Source organism: Sphaeramia orbicularis, chromosome 16 (assembly GCF_902148855.1).
Source record: "Sphaeramia orbicularis chromosome 16, fSphaOr1.1, whole genome shotgun sequence".
In the NCBI taxonomy this organism is placed as follows: Eukaryota; Metazoa; Chordata; class Actinopteri; order Kurtiformes; family Apogonidae; genus Sphaeramia; species Sphaeramia orbicularis.
In genome coordinates, this window is record NC_043972.1 from 44275931 (window position 1) to 44294607 (window position 18677).

The 18677-nt window shown below is 36.3% G+C and overlaps 1 protein-coding gene across 1 annotated transcript; it reads left to right on the forward strand.

The window, feature by feature from the left end:
- The first annotated feature begins 7699 nt into the window (after window positions 1-7699).
- Window positions 7700-10968, forward strand: fam110d (family with sequence similarity 110 member D). Its single transcript, XM_030158576.1, has one exon. The coding sequence runs from the start codon at window positions 8016-8018 to the stop codon at window positions 9348-9350; it is 1335 nt and encodes a 444-aa protein (XP_030014436.1). The 5' UTR covers window positions 7700-8015; the 3' UTR covers window positions 9351-10968.
- The last annotated feature ends 7709 nt before the right edge of the window (window positions 10969-18677 follow it).

Sequence of the window (18677 nt, forward strand, 5' to 3'; positions counted from 1 at the left end):
AACTAAAGTAAAGTAAACTAAAGTGAAGTAAACTAAAATAAACTAGAAGCACTCGGAGAGCGCAGACCTCCGCCAAGGCTGATCAGTGCCCCCCCCGTGGGCCCCCCCCATCCCCGATCGCCACCAAAATTTAGTCATTTCTTCCTTATCCCATTTCCAACAAACCCTGAAAATTTCATCCAAATCTGTCCATAACTTTTTGAGTTATGTTGCACACTAACGGACAGACAAACAAACAAACCCTGGCAAAAACATAACCTCCTTGGCGGAGGTAATTAACCATTTTTCTTGAACAAAAAAGTTTTGGTTTTTTTTGCATATTATCTCCATAAAGTGAATAATAACTAATATTCGAGTATGTTAAAATGTGACAAAACACCAGATTTGCAGCATTAAAACAATTTATTTCATACTTTTCACACGGTGTATCGGTAAATACATGTTTCTTTGCTTCAAAAATTAAATACATGATGTCCAGCTGAGTGAATATTTTCGCAACTCCATGAAAAATAGGTTCATAACAAAAATTTCAATCGCATTGTATTTTTCATGCCTAAAGAGGAATAAAAACACTCAGGAAAAATATCTTGATTAGGGTCAAAAAATGGTATTCAAAATCTCTCTGAAGGGACATTTTAGAGACAATTTGACCCACATTTTTACTTTTAAATTCATTTTTGCTTTAGTTGGACCATAAGGGATTATCCAAAACAAGGAGCTACTTTATACTGAAATAGATGTTGGAACGGCAATCAATTAAATTTCGCTGTCTGACGGGACATAACTGTGTTTTGACCCATTAAGGTTCTCATAATTCATGCATGAAAGGGTTAAATCCTGCATGGTATTTGAGTTTGATTTTTATAAGAAAAAGTGTGTGGTGTTTTTAGAGCTGCACGATTAATCGATTTTAAATCAAAATCGGATTTTTTTAATAAGGCTGATTTCTAAAAACGGGAAATTGTCAAATTGATTTCATCTTACTTGCTAAATTTTTCATTCACAAATGTACGTTCTGTAACACAAAACCAAATATTATTTATTTTTTAAAAAATGTTGAACTTTATTTAAAGCTGTTAGATAAATCTGGAAACAAAAGGCTATAAAAAACCGTCAGTATTTGCTCTGATGACATTTTATTGTAGTGTATTCCCCCTGGCAAACTTATGTTATTTTCTTGTTGTATGCATTGTTTGTATACTGTACTTCATTCAATAAAGATTTAATGAAGAAAAAAAAAACTTCTGTGTGTTCATCACATGATACCATCACAGATCTGAGGTCAGAGCAGTGGCTTGTATTGTGGGCTGTTCACGAAAACGACATGCTGACTTCTGTTGTCTTTTGTAGTTTTACCCAAAAATCAAAATCGAAAATCGAATTTTTAGGGGGAAAAAATCAGGATTTTATTTTTTTCAAAATCGTGCAGCCCTAGGTGTTTTAATTATAATGAAATATATATTGAATTCAATTTTTTATTGGTAATTTAAAAAAAAAAAAATTATCGATTACTAGAAATTTCAGGTGACCCCATTTGAATTCCAGTATTAAATGCTTATTAAATGCTTATAACTTATCCGGACATTGCTGCTCAGTTTCATGAACAGGGAAAAGTCTCTGAGTGCTCCCCCCACTGATACCTGACCCCTAACATCTACAGTTTCCAGTCTGCCAGAGACAAGTACAAGTGTTTGTAATCATTCTCATGTGTACAGCGGTATTTTGTTATGCAGACAGAATGTCAGTACCCACATAGTTCAATTCAGTTCAATTTTATTTGTCGAGCCCAATATCACAACAATGTTGCCTCACAGGGCTTTACGGAATTTGTTGAATTCTGTCAAATAATAATGTGGACTTTGTCTGAATTTTACGGTGCTTTTACGTTTTTTATTGGGCACCAGATCAGTGATGTTCTGCTTCTCTACACCACAACTGTCTACGATACGACCTATTGGCCAAAACCGGCCCAAAACGCAAAAAAATTATACTGAGATATTAGAAACTGATGGTGTTATTCAGACCAATGTGATCTAAAGTGGATCAGACCAGTAAAATACTATCCTAATAACCTATAAATAATGACAACTCTAAAGTTTTCTGTTTGTTTCAGTGTAAAAAGTAAAGTTCCAGGAAAATGCTGACATTTACAAACTATCCTTTTACACAAAAGGTGAATAATATGAACAACATGAAAAGAGATGTCAGTGTAATTTGACCAATATTGGAGGTATAGAGGTATTGTGATCACTTTGCTTAGTGTGTTTGTTTGTTTGTTAGCAAATTCACAGGAAAACTATTCCAACCATCTTTACCAAATTGTACCCACAGATAGGCCTAGGCCCTGGGACCAGCCCTTTAAATTTTGGGCCAAGTAGGCCAAAGTTCAAGGTCACAGCAAGGTCACAAAATCTCCAATTTTTCGATCTCTCATCATTCAGCAATTTTCAAAAATTCATAAAAAATTCAAAACAACTCCGATTAGGCTCCAATTTGATCCACCCGTAGCTTATAACAATATCTTGTATCTGGCTCAAAATCATCCACACCTTACTGTGGAATGTGGACTCTGTGGACATTTCAATTTAACATTGAAAATCCCATTTATGACACAATTTTTATTATAACTCAACAAATATTGATTGGAATTGAATACAATTTGACAAACACATGACTGGTACCAAGCTTCAACTTTTTCTGCTGTATGGAACAACCTTGAAACTGTTTAATGTAAAAAGAAATAGTCGATCCACACATGCACACCGTTCGGGGTGCTTGGCGGAGGTTTGCGTTCTCTGAACACTTGTTAAAATTGAACTTATTTTTCTTTGGTTGTTCATGTTATTTATATTTTTAAGGAAACTTTATAGATGTAAACACTTTCATGACGTTATTTTACTTTTTTCACTGTTATTATGTTACCGGTCTGGCCCACTTCAGGTCATACTGGGCTGAATGCGGCCCCTTGAACTAAAATGAGCTTGACACCCCTGCTCTACACTTTGCCTATTGTTGCACTGTGTTACTTTACCATTTACTACCTTGTAAATTAAGAGGGTACAAGATGTTTTTTGTGTGATCACAGTTCACAGTTGCACTTTTGTCCCAAGTACTGATGCACAGATCCTTTTTCCTGCCAAAGGTGTTTTTTCATTGTTTTCCCTCATGTGACGGGAAAGGTAAAATAGCACTTAACAATAGTCACAGCAGACCTGGGGGAACAATAAGCCCAACAGTATAACACCCTCCTGCTGTCTGGCGCTGCACAAGGAGCATTTATTCCCCCAGATGGACTCTTTAATACATTCTGAACGGAGGTGAATGAAAACCAGGCGCCACCTGTGCTCTTGGGTATTTGTAAAAGTGATAAAGATGTGTTCTTTGTCTGAACCCACGTGGTTGCCTCTCCTTGCTTCTGTTTACAGGCATGAAAAGGTGCAGATGAAGTAAAGGCCTGCAAATTCATGCATATGACCCCTTTTATTCACAGGGAAGCCTCTTATTGCCTCATGCGGACACACACACATGCTCATTGGCTCAGTTATAAAAGTAGAGCATGATCCACAAATAAACGCATGGCTGTACATGAATACACACATACATACATGCACACATACATAGACGCAGAATAAGACACATGCGCTGGGATGTTTTCAAACTATAAATACTCCTTAAGCTCAGCCTTTCCCAATATAGGCACATGCAAGCACACACACACACACACACACCCCTTCCCTCTTAAATCTTCATATAGCATGAAAATTTAAGAGATACAAAACATATCCATCCACAGAGCACATAAATACACACTATAAATAAGAAATACTTCAATCCTTTTCACTACCCCCTTGTGCTTGTAACTTTTTGCACATTCTAATCCAGTGGTTCCCAACCTTTTTTGGCTCGTGACCCCATTTTAACATCACAATTTATTTATGTATTTATGTATTTGCCCAAACAGAAATGTGAATTTAATGTTTTGTCATTTCAAAACAAATTGCTGTAGAATGAATACTGGATGGGTGTTTTCCAGTAATAGGAAAATCAAACAAATAAACAAACCAAAAACAACAACAACAACAACAACGACAACACAATATTACAATGAAAAAGATAATAAATGTAAAGAGCAACTAAACAATATAGCTTGGTTAGGGGTGACAGGGAAAAGGGGAAGAGAGGAATGTGAATGAAAGTGAGAGGGGGGGGGCATTAATAATTGTTGTAATAATACAAAATAACAATAGTCTAATTTGCTAGTATTATTGTGGCGGGGGTAGCAGTGGAGGCAGCCACAATACAATGAGTAAAATAATTTAATATTTGTAATAATGTATTTGTATCAGTAACTATCCGTTTGAGTTAATATGAATTAATTTAAATTAATATGGCTATGGGGTGGGGGGTGGACCCTGAGAAGGGGAGGACACCATTAACCCCCCACACAACCTCCAGCACCCCCAGCGACACATTACAAATTTCTTGCGGCCTCAGACATTCAAAACGGAAACATTTTTTTTGCTAGAATGAATTTTATTTTACCACGTAATAGTTCGTATCGACGCGGTGTGGGCGACATGGTGGTGGATAGCACTCGTGCCTCACAGCAAGAAGGTCCTGGGTTCGATTCCAACACCAGTCGATGGGGGTGGGACCTTTCTGTGTGGAGTTTGCATGTTCTCCCCGTGTCTGCGTGGGTTCTCTCCAGGTACTCCGGCTTCCTCCCACAATCCAAAGACATGCACTGATAGGTTAATGGGTTAATCTAAATTGCCCATAGGTGTGAATGTGACAGTGGTTGTTTGTCTCTATATTTTCAGCCCTGTGATGAACTGGTGACATGTCCAGGATGAACCCCGCCTTCAACCATAAGTAGCTGGGATAGGCTCCAAGCAACCCCTGTGACCCTAGTGAGGATAAAGCAGGTTCAGAAAATGAATGAATGTAATTGTTTGCTATACTATGTTGCAAATAAGCGTTAATTTTTGCCGACATTTAGTCTATATAATGTATACTTCAGACTTCCTTTATTATCATTCAATAAAAGCACCAGCAGTACCTTATTAAACGAAATGTCGGTGCTTGGCTACAAACACACCTCGCGAAATATAGAAGCCTAAAATACTGTAAACATCTTAAATATATATGTCACAGTAGAGACTGAAATCCAGTAGGATTCCTAATCCTACTAGGACAGATAGGAATTGTAAAAAATATAAGAATTCTGTCAGGACAATCTCGAATTCTATTAGGAGAATGTCAGATTATATCAAAATGTATGGAAAATAGACTGAATCATTTCACAGCCAAAATTCCAGTCAATTTCAGCATAGGTAAGCATACAATTTCGCCATCACTATTCCAGCTGAATTATTTTCATATCTTAGATACAGTATATGTCCCTTAGGTTAATACACATTGTAACCAGGGTGCCAGCTGTTTGGTCCAACCTTATTCAATGGCCGTATGTAAATGTCATGGCTATGTAAATGGACACACTTCCAAATAGAATTACAATCTGTCCTAGTAGGATTGTAAATTCTCCTAGGACAGATTGGAATTCCAATCTTCAGATCCTAATTTCTTGTAGGATTTCAGTTTGTCCTAGGACAAACTAAAATTTCAATCTGTCCTAGTAGGATTTGTAATCCTACTGGATTTCAGTCTCTACTGTGACATATATATGTATATGTATAAAAACTAAAAAGACTAGAAGACTAAAACACTAAAAACAAAAGTGCATAGTGCAATAAAGTGCTTCAAATTATTGCACTGAAGGGGCAGCAGCAGGTTTGGAACAGGTCCTATTTTCTTTGGCTGTTCAACAGTCTTATGGCCAGGGGAAAGAAACTGTCTCTGAATCTGGAGGTTCTACAGTAGATGCTGCAGAACCTCCTGCCCGAGGTCAGCAGCGTGAACAGTCCATGGTGTGGGTGTGAGGGGTCGGAGGAGATGCGCTGGGCTCTGGACGGAGGCAGAAAAGCCAGGTGTAGATTACTGCACAAAGTGAGAATTTTATTTTCCTTGGTCAGGATATGTACAGTCAGTCTAGCTTGGATTTACAAGGCTGATAATTCATACTGAACAAACAAAAACTCAAACTATGAATTATGAAAGAGCTGCAGCATCTGAAACTGACCACAATGAACATTTGAAAGATAAACAGTACCACAGTGCTTCAGTTTCAGCTTCACAGTTTGTCATGTCTTTTATGGACTGGGATTGTCTTTGTCAACTCACCATGTATATATATATATATTTTTATAAGTATTTTTTATTTTTTTTTATCAACTACTAGAACTTTCAGGTGACCCCATTTGATTTCCAGGCGATCTCATGTGGGGTCACGACCCCAAGGTTGAAGAACACTGTTCTAATCCTAAAGGAAAATGTAACTAGGTTTAAAAGTGTATTATTATGTCCAAGAGGAAAAAGATACATTTAGTTTTCATTAGGTGTTTTCTTTAACATTTTGAAGCGTCAGAAAAATCTATTTTCTCTTATGTTAGTTCATGTTATATCAGTGCAAGGTCTGTGACAGCCTACAGGTGGTCTATTGTAGAAAAGAATGAGCAATACAAAGCATAACAACCTACAGTGTCATCATACCAGCTTTTTTGTGGGTTGGATCTTCTCAGTAAACACTCATAAGTCAATTCTGCCAAGTGTTGTTTTTAGCTTAAGACGCTTAAAATGACTGGTTGTGAAAATGATCATTTAGCATCGCCTCCTGTCTGAAAACCAACAGACATGTCACCATCCTGTGTGGACAGTAGTAGTTGGTTTTAATGATCATTTTTTCCAGAGCTTACAGATGGTGTAATCTCACTCTACTGAGTTAAAAATAGACATATCTACTGTAGATAGATGCAACACTGTAAAAAAAGAAAATAAACACTTGTGTAGAAAACATTACAGTGATGTGGGTTGATTGGGGAAGAGGAATTATGTAATAACTAAAGAAACATGTGCCCTAACAGCTTAAAGAGACATTGTAGTGTAACCTGTAGCTGAACCCTTACGGTTTCTGTCATTGTTGACTTAAATAGAAGTGTCAGCCAATGCCTTGGTAGAATGCATATTGTTTTTAATATGCATGCAGGGCTAAGGCTCATTAAATCCTTATTCATGTCAGTTCTACGTTGCCTCTCCACACTAGACATGTAACTCCCTGAAGCTTTAAATAAGCATAATCTGAGCGGCGCTTTAGGGACTGCTGTCCTTTTGCCATCTGGTCTCTGTTGTTCACCCATGAGAATAGTACTCTCAACTAAAACCACTCTTTCCTTCTCTCTTTCCAGGTGAGGACAAGGACACGATCTGCACCTCGCCATCTGTCCATCAACGTGTCAAGTACCCTGGTGCCGGCCACCCTCAGGTCACCTCAACCGCAACGGCCGTCAAACAATAAAACTCTTGACACAGTGTCCCTCAGAAAGCAAATATTTGACGCCATTATACCTAATTTCTCGGGGCAGTCGTCGCCAGAAAATCAACAAGTGAAGGGCGCTGCTGGGTGACAGAAAGAGAAGAGAAAGAAAAAAAAGAGGGGGAGGAAAAAGTAACCCTTTCAAAGTGCACCCTGCTTGCTATTTCTGTAGCACTGTGGGCAGGGAGTGTCTCATTTGGGAGAGCTCTTGGCTGACAAAAAAAGGACTTCCCTGTGCCCTGCCTGCCTGTCCAAATGCCTGTGTAAATACTGGATAGAGATATCAATTTGTCTGCAGTCTAACATTGCCCAACAAAGAGACTTGAGAGCTATCTATAGATGTCTTTACAACAAACAGACTGACTGTGGTCTCTTGAATTGCTACCTATCGATTACGCTTCAGGAAAGATTCAAGATCCCTGAGAACAGGAATGAGAGCAGCTACAGTTTTCTACACTTGAAATTTCCTGGCTGAAAAACCTACTGGTCTGTAAGAGGACCAATAACAGCTCCCTGGGGGACGCCGGGAGCTGGGAGTCAGTACTGAGCTACAGTTTTGATGTCGGCCCTTGCTTAGTAAATCAGCATGAAGCCCCTAACACCAATCGGATCCCCTTCTCCTCTGAGGCTCCTCAACAAAGGTCCAGACTACCTACGGAGGCAAATTGACGGAGGGGGTCACGGACGCTCTATCAGCGCCGTGGAGAGACTGGAGGCGGATAAAGCCAAATATGTTAAAAGCCAGCAGGTGATCAACACGAAGCAGGAGCCTGTGCTGATTCCATGCGCTACCCCACCGCCCCCACCCCGACGGGCTGGGGTTATCCCCGGAAACATAACACCTCACCTCCCCCCACGCCGTTCCTCTAACACACCCTTCTCCACACTGTCAGGCTCTTGCACTTCAAGGGATGAAAATGAAAATGATGACTCCAGAAAAGAGAACAGACGGACTTCTGTAGACGTGGAGGCACATAACAGGAGCAATGTAAACAATGTGTTGCCACAAAGCCCCAGACCACCTGGAATTAACAGCTTGGTAGCTCCGCATAGTGCACCAGTACTGAGAAGGAGTACCGGCAAACGGATGCTACGACCAGACTCGCTGATCATCTACAGGCAGAAAAAAGAGTGCAAGAGCCCCAGTAGTGCAGCACCAGGGGAGAACAACAACGCAGAGGTGAAGGGCTATAGTTTTGTCCGTCGCCTCTTTCAGGGCTCCATGAGAGAAAAGAGCAGTGGAAGCGAAGGAAGATTCCAGAAGATGGTGATTGGTGAAGAGAAAGCACCATCTCGGGACGGAGACTCCCGCATGTCATGGACCAATGAAAAAGACACTCAAGATGGTGGACCAGGGAGCAGAAGGTCTAGTAAAACTGAGCAGGAGCGCTCCCCAGGACTTAACCCCAGCCCAGGTTTTAGCTGTGAACAAACTAACAATGAATTTACAAATGGTAACAGCGATAAAGTTAACATCACCAACGGCAACCACGATGATGAGAACGACCCATGGAAACGGGCTTCACCGCAAGCGCCCAGGAGGCAGTTTGGAGAGCTGCAGCGTTCCAAGTCAGACCTGCGTCTACGTTGCTCGGTAGCGTTATCTGAGCAGGAGCATTTCTTTGACTTCTGTGGTTTAGATATGGACATGATAGAACGTCTGGGTCGGGAGAATTTCCTCTCCGGCGCTAGCTCCATAGATACGCTTTCGTTGGCACTCCGCAGCATCGGCGGGGATGGTTGTGGAGGTTCAGAGCCCAGCGAATTCTCCCGCCACTCAGGAGATGGACTGTTTCAGGAGGAACTGGCTGAGCAGCTTCCCACCGGTGTGTCCATCATTGAGAGGAATGCTCGTGTCATTAAGTGGCTTTATGGGTGCAAGAACGCTGCCCGCGAAGGACCTAAGGAGTCAACGGTTTAATCTTTGAGTCTTTGGCGTGGGGTTCATAGAGTCTGCAAGTGTAATATACAAGAACTGGTGAAGTTAGAAAACACCAAGAGCAGGAACTTTTGGAGTATGTAGTGTTTGGTTCTGCAGACTATGTTTCAGTGTGAGATAAAAATGCGACTCAGAGGAAGAAATTATTCTGTTTTTGAACTGTTAGCAGTGAGACAATGACAAGCAAACATCCTTTTTTTTTAAACTGCATATATCTTTTGCACTTCATGGTACATTGTTACCTGTATTCACTTGCTTTCTATGAATCCAAAGAGACTCTTAATTTAACTTCGAGGACAGCAACTGCTACAAGTTTTTTTCCTGTCACATTGATATATTGTATTTATAGATCCTATGGAAGTATGTGAGGGTATGAAGCAAAATGATTGGAAATGGAGTTAATTTTTCAGAAAAAAAAAGTGTTGTGGTGTCCGTGTGAGAGTGTACGTATGTATTTGGGGTGCACATTGCTGTACTTTCCATTTGGGGCTTCTTTCACGTATTAGCCGTGTTCCCATATAATTATCAAACAAAAGACTAAGACTTTGACATGTCATACAAACAAAGACAATATGAATTAGACATGCTTCCATCCACTGGGTTGGAGTGAATAATTTAGGCTGCGCAGTCATCAGTAGATGGAAGTTTAGGCTACATTGCACATGACTGTAATAAACCAAGTAGAAGAAGAGGTTAAAAACAGTCTGTGACTTGTTTTCATGGATGAGACTGAGGAATAATGTGGTGTCATCAGTCCATATTTGCCTCTTTGTATTAACAGCTTCTAAGCATTATGAGAATATGTGAAGGAGAAGGAAACAGCTTCTTCTAATTCTTATTCTCTAAAAATAAAAACAGCTGATCAGTCATGAGATGAAATGTCCCTAACATCAGAACATTTTTGCAATAGGTGCGTCTAATTCTTTTTCCAAAAACCAAGGATCCCTTTATGGAAACACGGCTATTGATGAACCACTGTGTTAAAATCAGCTCTTCTGAGCCCTCACAAGGCACATAAAGTGTGTGTTTGTCGTGACACAGCTATCATAGATTAGTGTCCTTGACAACACTCTCCCCAAATGACTAATTTAAAATGGAAAACCACTAAGCTAGGTTTTTTTTTTTTCCAAACTGGAATCAGTTGTGTGAGAGTGAAGTGAACCGTGAGTACCTCATTTGGAACTGTCCCAGTTTAGTCTGTATGTTGCTTTTTTTTTTTTTTTTTTTTTTTACTCCTTAAACGCAGGCGTTGGAACAAACACGCGAGGCACCCCTGTGGGGTTGTTAATGCACTGAACTGGACAGAGACAGAGGAAATGGAAACTAGAGCTATAGATTTGACTCGACAGAGATTCATCTCATAATATTAACACTGAGCTGCATTCAAGGGAACACCTGCAGAGGGGAGGATGAAGAGCCACGCACGGCCAGTATTTAAAAAAAAAAAACATTATCATCTCATTTTCTGACCCTGAAAGTGGGTCAGTTCTAATGAAATATACACTGTCCAATAATCACTTGTGACATTGTCATTGATTTCCACAGATAATATTTAGTCCCTGTCAGTACTCACAGCATATGGAAGTTTTAGCGTTAAAAAAACAATGAACAGGGAAAGGCAGGTGACCTTATTAAAACAAATTACACACTGAAAACTGAAATCACACAAATGAATAGTTAAAGGGGTCATATTTTGCTAAACCCACTTTTATTAGTCTTTGGTTCATTTATTTGTGTATTTGGACCCTAATAGTTCATACAGGTTGAATTTGAACCCTCCAGGTGCTGCAAAGCTATATTTATATTCATTTGGGCAAAAATAGAGTGGATTTCTACAACCTGTTTTAATTCCTGCTTAATTTGTTGCGTATTATAAGTAGTTATGTCACAACATTTGCTCATATGAGGTCAAGACGTCCGATGTACATTTCTCCGAGTACGACATTATTGTTTGTCAGCAGCAGCAGTTCTAGTCCATACTGAAAATATGTCCAAACTTCGAGCCGATTACCTAAAATGTTCAGTTGTTGGTTGAACAGGACAGAGCAGCACAGCCAACAACCTGGAGGGGGTGGGGTCATTTGCATTTAGCGCTAAAAATGACCTTTCTGGTGTCATTACTCAAAAAGAGGGCTGAAGATGGACCAGTGGAGTTGAATTAATGAAGAATTCAGACCCAAACATAGCATTTACAGTTTATGCAGACCACAGGGAAATGTTTTAAAATGCATAATTCTATTTAAAAAAGCAAAATATCACTCCTTTACAGAAAACACGCTCCTACTGTCAATTGATGTAGTCACTTTCACCATGGTGCAGTTGTCAGAGCCGTACCCTCCACATCTGGATCTATCAGCCTGTTTTCCATCCAAACAAGCAGAGGCGGCTGCACGCGCTCTCCTCTCTCCGATAACCACATGTCCTACCTCACTTCATCCATCCTCCAGTGATTCCCTCTTTATCTCCATGAAAGGTCATTTCCATGTCTTGGCCTGCCACTGAAATCTGAACTGGGGTCTGCTGTGGTATGCGGAGGTTAGACTGGGAGGCGTTCAGGGCCACGGTATATCTCTACATGTGATGAATTAACACAGTTTCTTACCGCACTGATATGTTTTTTTTTTTTTTTTTGGTTTTTTTTTCAGTATTTAACAAGAGCATGGCACACTCCTGAACTCAACTTAAACTTGGACTTTTTATTTTCGTTTCCTGACCTTTAAAAACCATTTGGTTGCATGTTTACAAAGTGGCTCTGTGAATTATGAATCTCTTTTTCATGTGATATATATATATATATGAGAGGTGTAGTTTTTATTCCAAAGAGGTTTGTGTATGGTATACACACCAAATAAAAAAAAAATAAGACATATTTGTGAATTTCTTTGAGTCTCTTTTACATTCACAACATGAAGGGTACATCATGTGGTATTATTTAAGTGAATAATAAGCATTCATTTATAATAAGTTAACAAAATTTCCAGTAGAAATTTAGTTATTTCTGTTTATGTTAACACATAATTAATATTTTACACTTGTTAATGTATTCCCATTAAGATACAGACTTTATTATAGTTAGTTAATGCAGTTATAAGCTTTAACTATTAGGTAATTAAAACAGGATTACAAAATATCAGCATTTATTAAAGATTGACATGTAAAGCTACAAATTAATGTTAGTAAATAGTTGATAAATATGTTCATTGATATGTGCGGTACTGTGCAAAAGTCTTACGCCATCTTTAGATTTGCTGACTTTAGTCTTTTTAATCCTGTGCACACATTTCTTGTATTTTTTCTTTTTATACCTGAAGAATACCAACTGAGAAACACATTTCTGCTCATTTCATCCCCACAAATACAACACTGCTACATGTGATGTTTGCACAATATTATCTATATTGACATTCAATGCTAAAATCATTTTAGAAAACCGTTTATTGATCATCAAAATAAAGATATAAAATTAAAGTAAAAGAGTATAGAGAGCATCAAAACTAAGAGAAATAACTGAATGATTATTATTATGATTATAATGATAAACTTATAACATTATAGTCGTATTAACCCATAAAGATCTGGTGCTACTTTTGTGGCAATTACAAAAAAGAATATTTCTCTCCATTTAACATTTCTTAGGTGTTTTATCACCACATATTATGATATTAGCCCTTGCATTTAGCATTTTTTTTTAAAGTAAAAATGAGTTATTTTCCTATATTTAATTTACTGATCATGTAGATGTCCATAAAATCTCAGATTAAAGTTCATGGTTGAAAAAAAGTGACTTTATCAGCAAATATATAATTAACTGAACATAAACCCAGTGTTTCCATCCACTGTCACTGATCCGACTGTGGGTTTTACTGGTGAATCAATGTATTCATTGACAACACATAACACTCAACATATGAAAATATGTAAGTCATGGCATTTTATTTTGTTTGTCAAGTTGGTTTTTTTTTATTGCCAATATGATATAATAATAATGACAAAAATGACATAAAATACATTACGAAACAGTAAAAATTAAACAGTAAAATCTATCATTAACTGAACATAAAACAAGTGAAACAGAGAAAACTGAAGAAAAAGTGACTTGTTCAGTAAAGATATCAGTAACTGAATATAAACATAAAAGTGTGTCCATCCACTGTCATTGATCCAACTGCATTGGTTTTACTGGTGAACCAGTATTGTAGAAGATGACAGTGTTTCCACGGTAACTACGGAGCCTCTGAATGTCCAAATGGGTCACATCTGATGACCATGAAAAGATGACAAATTGTATTTAACACCAATTATTTTCATGTATTGATAGGAGTGGTGCACTGGAAGCTATTAAACATTTTAGATCAGTAGATGATTTTGGTTGCCAGTGGCTGTTTGGGTCTTTATGGGTTGATAACACTGGTCTTTTTGAGCTGATTTAGGATAATTTTGGTGTGCTGAATCCAAAAATCACATTAATTTTGCTCAATCAGGTCAACTTTCTGAACTATGCTACATATTGGCTTTTTAACATTTTTGCTTACATTTATGGGCATTTTCACATCATATGATACAAAATTCTTTCATATTTCTTGCAATAAATGAGTTCTGAAGATTTTACTTTTGCCAATTTATGATTAATGTTTTTTTTAATATTACAGGTGGATGAAATGGCTTCGACTAGATGATCTTGCAAAAATAAGCCTGACGTATTCTGCTACATCTGCGGTGAATACACCATTGTACCTAACAGGAATCCTGTTAGAAAATGATTTTTTTTCTCTTAAAACCTATTTTGGGTGAGAACTATATAAAAAATCAACTGATAAAGTCACAAAAATGTAATCAATTTTGTGAGAAGATCAAATTTTTCAAAATCAAATTAGCAAAAAAAACCTGACCTGATTGAGAAAAACAGATGTCATTTTTGGATTTAGCGGTGCAAAATGGTCCTAATTCAGTTGAAAAAACCTAGACAACTTGCAAAAAACATTGTTTTGTAACCCAGTGTAATGTAACTATAGTCTTCAGCAAATTATATTTTTAAGCTTTCTGGGTATTGTGTGTTATAAGTTTTTCCACAGATATAGTTACAATAAGAGACAAAGATTAAGTGAAATTATAATTTTTTTCCCTTTGCAGGTGTTTTCCTTCTCCACGAAGTGTCAATATGAATGGACTTAAAGGGGAAAAAACAGTTAAAACAACTTATAACTTCAAAGAAATATTTTCATACTACCATAACAGCCTCCCCGCCCCCCATAAACCAGACAGCCCACAAACCCATTAAACCAGGAGGACCTTATACAATACTGTATGTTGTACTGAAATGACAAAAACTGAAACAAGAAACCCTAAACTTCCCGTCAGAACAGTAATTAACATGAAATGTTGATACTGTGACTAATCGCAGTTGGAGTCTAATAGTTGTCTGACTGTGGATTGTGTCGCTGTTTTGTTCTTGACTCTTTGTTGGGTCTCTTCTCATTTTTCACGTTAACTCAAGTGGTTACGCGTTAATCGTTTTCACATTCCCTGCATAGTACGCACTTGAGTGAGCTACAACAGGTTTGTATTCACAGACGAAGCTATGTCTACGAAGAAGCTCCACCCCGTCTGTGGACGACTTATGACGCTCAGTCTGTTCTACTGTTTCACGTCTGATCCAGTATTCACTTCCAGGTGCAGATAAGATAAGATAAGATAAGATAAGATAAGATAAGATAAGATAAGATAAGATAAGATAAGATAAGATAAGATAAGATGAGATACTATATGATAAGATAAGAAAAGAAAAGGAAAGGAAAGAAAAGAAAAGAAAGATAAGATTAGATTAGATAAAATAAGATAAGGTAAGATCAGATAAGAAAAGAAAAGAAAGATTAGATTAGATTAGATCAGATAAAATAAGATTTGATTCGATAAGAAAAGAAAGATAAAAAAAGATTAGATTACATAAAATAAGACAAGATAAGATATGGTAAGATCAGATAAGATAAAATGAGAAAAGAAAGAAAGGAAAAGATAAAATAAGATAAGATTAGATAAGATATGATAAGGTAGGATAAGAAAAGATAGATAAGATTAGATTAGATGAAATAAGGTAAGACAAGATAAGTTAAGATCAGATAAGAGGAGAAAAGAAAGAAAAAATAAATTTAGATTAGATTAGATTACTGTAGATTAGATAAAATAAGATAAGACAAGGTAAGATCAGATAAAATAAGATTCGATTCGATAAGAAAAGGTAAGACAAAATAAGATTTGATTCGATAAGATAAGATTACATAAGATAAGGTAAAATCAGATAAAATAAGATCAAATGAGATTCGATTCGATAAGATAAATTAAGATATGATAAGATCAGATAAGATTAGAATAGATTAGATTAGATAAAATAAGATTAGATAAGATAAGGTAAGATCAGATAAAATAATATAAAATGAGATTCGATTCGATAAGATAAGATAAGACAAGATAAGATAAGACAGGATAAGATAAGATAAGATAAGATAAAACTTTATTTATCTGACCATGGGGAAATTTCACAGTTAACAGCAGCTACATACAACAAGTAAGTGCAGAGAAAAAGACAAGTAGAAAAAAAAAACACAAACGAGTGAAAAATGAAATATTGGTATTCATATAAATATAGAATTAAAATTAAATATTATTTACATATTAACATTATGGTGCTTGCTATGTTGCTTGTCACCATATTGTGACTTTGGCACTTAAAGGGTTAATTATTCATGTAAATAAATATGAAAAACATATATTTAGCGCCTTTACTTATATTCACCATCAATACATCTGCTACCATGAAAGTCTTTGTCTACGTACTGTATGTGTGACAGATACCTTTAAAACTAGATTTTACACATTTTCAGACTCCAAAGCCATGTGTGTGGCCTTTCTGCATGAAAGTTCTGCATGAAAAATCTGATGTATGTACAGTATTAGCTGGTTGGGTCTTATACTGTGATACATTATTATATCTGACATCCTAGAATCCATAATATTATTGCAGCATTTTACTGTTGTTTCTGGTGGAGTTAGTTTCAACGTTTTTAGAACCAGTTTTTTTAACAGACACCTCAGATAAACACAGGAATGGGAGAGAAGAAGAGAAAAAGTAAGAAATAAAACAAAGTTCTGGTGCACAAAACTGTTTTTAGTGACGGATTTGTTTTATATTTATTGAGATTTCATATAATTTTATTAAAATGTAAGAAGTTTAGAAGGAAAAACAACTTCGAAACCTTATGCAACCTCAACTACATATTACTTTTTTGAAGATGAGCTTAAAAAGGTTTCAATTTTATACCAACCTGTACAGTCATTACTATTTAGGTCATTTAGGTCATGTTTTCAGTGAAAACAACTACTAGAAATGGAGACAGCCAACATCAACAAATGAAGTTCTCAGTAAATCAAAGACTCCAACATAAACCAAGCACATGATGAAGCACAAATATTACTTATTTTAAAATCAATCAATCAAGTTTCATTCATATAGTGCCAAATCATAACAAAAGTTATCTCATGACACTTAAAATATAAAGGTGGTCTAAAAAGCCAATTTACAGAAACGTAATAGAATACAACTAATATAATTCTAACTGAAACTAGGAGGTGGTATTAAAATTAGCATAAAATAAACATACTAAAGTATAAGTATCTTAAAATTTTACTCAAGTAAACTTCTTAAATAGCATATTTCACAGGTACTCACTGTATAAACTAAGTGTATTTAGGGTTCTTCTACACCTAATTCATTTGGGCCAGACTTCTGGGCTTCTCCCTTTTTATCCACAAATAAATGTACAGATGTGAAACCTTGGACCATGTTGAAGACCAAGTGTCTGGTCTTTGGTCCATGAAGTAGAGGTGGTACTGGTCTGGGTCAAACTGAACTAAGGTTTGTCCATTTCCAGTGGGAAACACTTTTTGGATGCTTTAGAAAACTTTTGGAACAATTACAGGAAGTTACATAATGCTATTGTTGTAGAAAAAACAAAAGGATAAAAAATAGTGGAAGATGGAAGAAGTAAAATATGAGCTGAAATAATGGTTTACAAACTTCCATCATCATCATCTGTAGACCAGTCAGTGGGTATTATTATTTATTTACTTATTTATTATTATTATTATTATTATTATTATTATTATTATTATTATTATTATTATTATTATTATTATTGATGTTGTTGTTATTGTTGTTATTATTATTATTATTATTATTATTATTATTATTATTATCATCATCATCATCATCATCATCATCATCATCATCATCATCATTATTATTATTATTATTATTATTATGAATTTGACAGGTGTCATGGAAACAGTGTAACAGTATTTCAATATTCTGAATTAGTCTTTTTTCCAATTGGAGCATTTTCTGGAGCAGATACAGTCTGTGGAATATGCTGATATTATTATGGTTTTATAAGGATTCTCTGGACATTCAGAAAATACACTACAAACAAAAAGTTAAGGATATTTTTAATTTTTGGGCTATTATTTCCGTTGGGATTCTTGCACTGGGCTTTTTCCTTTTTTTGTGTGAAATGAATTGAAACACATTTTTTTAATGACCAGACATCGTTTTATTTACAAATGGCAAAAATGTTAAAAAAAAAAAAAAAAGAAATATCCTTAACTTTTTGTTTGTAGTGTAAATCTAATTTCCACATTTTACTACAACATACAGCCACTGTTTACAGTCAGCTGGAGTAAAACAGAGATGTGCTCAGGTACAGATGGATGAATCCAAAGGAAAATGGAAGGAGGAACACACCTACAGCTGAAACATTATGACAGGGGATATAAGCAAATGGAGAAAAGCCAAATGTGTTTGAAGGAGTGGAAGGCTGAGGCCGAACATCTGCCACCAGTGGAAAACATTCTTCATGTTAGTTTGTCTTTTAAACTTAGTCAGTGGCAAATATGGGGAGACAGACGACACACACAGATGAGGACAATAACATGAGGTGGTTCTTTTACAAAGTTGAAGCATGAAATTAAAACTAACCAGACAGTTAAAAAAAAGTTAAAAACAAACAAAAAAACAAAAACAAAATATGAACCTCAGTGTGGATTTCCAGGTGTGAAAATGCTCTTTAGTCATGGACCACCAAGTTTGAAAACATAGAATAGAACAGAATAGAATAGAATAGAACAGAACAAAATAGAATAGAATAGAACAAAATAGAATAGAATAGAATAGAATAGAATAGAATAGAACAAAACAAAATAGAATAGAATAGAATAGAATAGAACAAAACAAAATAGAATAGAACGGAAATAAATAGA

Excerpts from the sequence above, each read along its gene's own strand:
- fam110d (XM_030158576.1), top strand. The coding sequence starts at position 8,016 with ATGAAGCCCCTAACACCAATCGGATCCCCTTCTCCTCTGAGGCTCCTC.